We start from the raw sequence: 2,836 nt of genomic DNA, 5'->3' as shown, positions 1-2,836 counted from the left end.
TTGAGGTCTAAGAGACACAAGACCCAGATCTTGATCTTGAAATTGTTCCGGAGACCCCTGAGTACGCTAAGTTGCCTGATCCTCCACTTGGCTTTATTGCGAGTCTTATCGCTACACAGGCTCGTGGTGAACTTCCTAATGTTGTTGGTGAGTGTTCTGAACCTATTCCTGAACTAAGTACCGATGTTGTTGATCGGTGTGCTGAGCCTTTCAGTGAAGAAATTAATGCTCTTGTTGAGTGGTCTGAATCTTTTGGTGAAGAAATAAAGGGTGTTGATGTTGTTCCTGAAGAAATTGGTAAATGGGATTACTTTGATTATGATCTGCCTGAAAATACATCTTTGTTTGAGATGCTTTGTTCTTTGCTGCCCAATTTTCGTTCTCAATGGCCTGTTTTGAAAGTTGAGTGGCTGGCTTCTAATCCTAAACATTAGTCTTTATGGGTCATTTTGTTGTTAGCCTGTTTTTAATGTTTGTTTTATTTGGCGTTGTTGCCTCTGTGGGTTTCATGCTGCACTCTGTTCTGTTTTCTGCTTGGTTTGTTACTGCTGGTTTGTTACTTCAGACGGTTCTATTTTTCTGGTATTAAAATGTTATTCCGGATTTGTTGCTTCTGTGGGTTTCATGCTGCCGTCGGTTATGTTTTCTGCTTGGTTTGTGACCCAATGATATTTTTATTGAGGGTCTTTATAGTACAGTAATTATGGTCTTCTGTATGTTCCCCATCCCAAAAGTCATTTAGATGCCACCCCATTTTAATTGGTTAATTGATTAAATGGTTTGGCGGCTTTAAATGATTAAATGGTCAGTTTAGATGCCACCCCAATGTTGCATTGGTTAAGGAGGCACTGAACGATCATTGTCGTGCTCAATGATGAGAGGGGAGTCTACCCTGAGAGCATATGAGTTGCTGCAACTATGATGACTAAGAGTATTAACAATGATAAAGCATTGAACACTTAAATTAAATACCACCAAGTAGTGTGCACTTAACATTAAACATGAGACCCCCATCAATACATTTCAAAATAATGTTTAGGAACTAAACATTGAGAGTGCACAGCCTCATAATGTTTGTTTCATAAACATTGTAAGCATTGTTCAGAACTAACTTGCACTTCTTCAAAATAAAACTTCTACATCAGTTGTTGACACTTCTTCAAAATGAGACTTGCACTTCTTTAAAAAAGGACTTGTCATCTGCACTTCTTCATTCTTCAAAATAGGACTTGCACTAACATCATGCTTCAAGAACAGCTACTTCCCCTAACACACCCCCTGAAATTAGTTGTTGCATTTCTCCCCTTAGATGAGGTAGGACTACTCCTTGACCTTGTTCATCCAAGTAGGTTAAGCATTCCTTTACCAAATCCTCTTCAACAATTAAGTCCCTAGGGAGTATGCCAAGCCTTTCAAGGACACGCTTCCTCATGTGAGGTATGCTAAAGTTGTTGTGCCCTTTGCATTTCATGATTTCAATTATGACAGTTTGTAGTGTAAGGAAGTTGAAGTTCAACTTTTTGTGAACATGTTGTACAAAGGCATCCTCTACTGCACCCACTAATTCAAGAACTGTAGTGGTTGCCACTTTATGTTGAAGAGATTGTAAAGCAGAAAAAAAAAACCAAATCATTGATATTTAAGTCGGGGCTATTTGGTGGTTGAAAAACTAAGTGAATGTTGAAACCGTCTGAGTTGGCAGCAACTCTAAAATCCGGATCGTTGTCTGAAATATGAGGCCTTGCATTATCTTGTTGAATCCATATGTCTTTACTTGCGTTTTCTGGCCATTTTGCCTTGATGGCTGGGATAATTTTGTTGATGAGGCAGTCCTTGATAACTTGTTTTGTGACTGAGGTAGTTGGTTTAGTCTCTAATGTACCAGCCTGCCTATTTTTGCTTGTTCTTGCTGCCGGCACCTCTTCGATAAAGGGAAATATTCCAAGTTTCCCATCGAATATTAGTTCTCCATTGTCCCCATACAATGGTCTACAAACAGCGCACATAAACATAACTTTGGTTATGAATCGCTTTGACTGACAAGATCGATATGGAGGTTCTTCCTCTTCAAGAATGTAGAAGCTGTCTGTTGTCTTTGTTATGTAAAACCATTTTTCGTCGATGTGGATTTTTAGAGACATGTCTTTGAATTTCACCACACCTGAATTTCTCTCAACAAATATGGATGAAAGTGAGAAGATGAGCCTTTGTAGCTTGTTGGAATCGGTTAAACTTGGCTTTATTGCATTGGTATGTTTTCGTATCTTTTTCTGTTTAACCCATCGCTGAACTGTTCCATACCCAACTCCAAGCTTCTTTGCAAGTTTATCAATACTTGAACGATGTTTCACAGGTAAGTTCTTCATCTTCTCCTTGTCGATGTAAACTCTTCTTGAATTTGTGTTACCAACTCGAGCTGATGGTAAATGTATCATTTCACCATCAGCAACTTTGAGTTTTTCTCGACTCCACCACACCGAGATGGTTTTCCTGGTTACGTCCCATTTTCTAGCAGCTTCTGAAATCTTCCCTTTGAAAGGGACTCCTTTTTCTGAGTTAACCAGAAGAAAATGAGCAATAGAGTCCTTTTCGTCATTGCTCAAATTAGTCTTCCCCATAATTAAGATAAGTATTTTGATAAACTAATTTTGTGATAAAATTTTGACAATATGCCTTTATATTTTGTTGTGCAGTCAAGCTCTATTTGAGAGATTGAAGCAAAAGTTTTTTTTGGAAAAGAGTAAGAAGATGATGATGATAAAAGAAGATTGAAGTGGATACTTTTATCACACTTTTTCATGTATTTGGCGCAAACCCAAATTTTTTGTAATCCCAG

The 2,836-nt window shown here is 38.2% G+C and overlaps 1 protein-coding gene across 1 annotated transcript; it reads right to left on the bottom strand.

Moving 5' to 3' along the window:
* Positions 1-1,240: 1,240 nt before the first annotated feature.
* Positions 1,241-2,618, bottom strand: LOC141632512 (uncharacterized). Its single transcript, XM_074445058.1, has 2 exons — positions 1,688-2,618; positions 1,241-1,587 (listed from the first exon to the last, which is right to left on the bottom strand). The coding sequence occupies exons 1-2, from the start codon at positions 2,616-2,618 to the stop codon at positions 1,241-1,243; spliced, it is 1,278 nt and encodes a 425-aa protein (XP_074301159.1).
* Positions 2,619-2,836: the final 218 nt, after the last annotated feature.

The sequence above is a fragment of the Silene latifolia genome, chromosome Y, assembly GCF_048544455.1.
Source record: "Silene latifolia isolate original U9 population chromosome Y, ASM4854445v1, whole genome shotgun sequence".
NCBI classification, from domain to species: Eukaryota; Viridiplantae; Streptophyta; class Magnoliopsida; order Caryophyllales; family Caryophyllaceae; genus Silene; species Silene latifolia.
Note: the sequence above shows the minus strand (reverse complement) of the source record. Positions and strands in the feature narration are given on the sequence as shown.

Coding starts and splice junctions, on each gene's coding strand:
- LOC141632512 (XM_074445058.1), bottom strand. CDS start 2,618: ATGGGGAAGACTAATTTGAGCAATGACGAAAAGGACTCTATTGCTCAT. Junction 1,588..1,687: donor AGTTGCTGCCAACTCAGACG/GTTTCAACATTC, acceptor TTCAACATAAAG/TGGCAACCACTACAGTTCTT.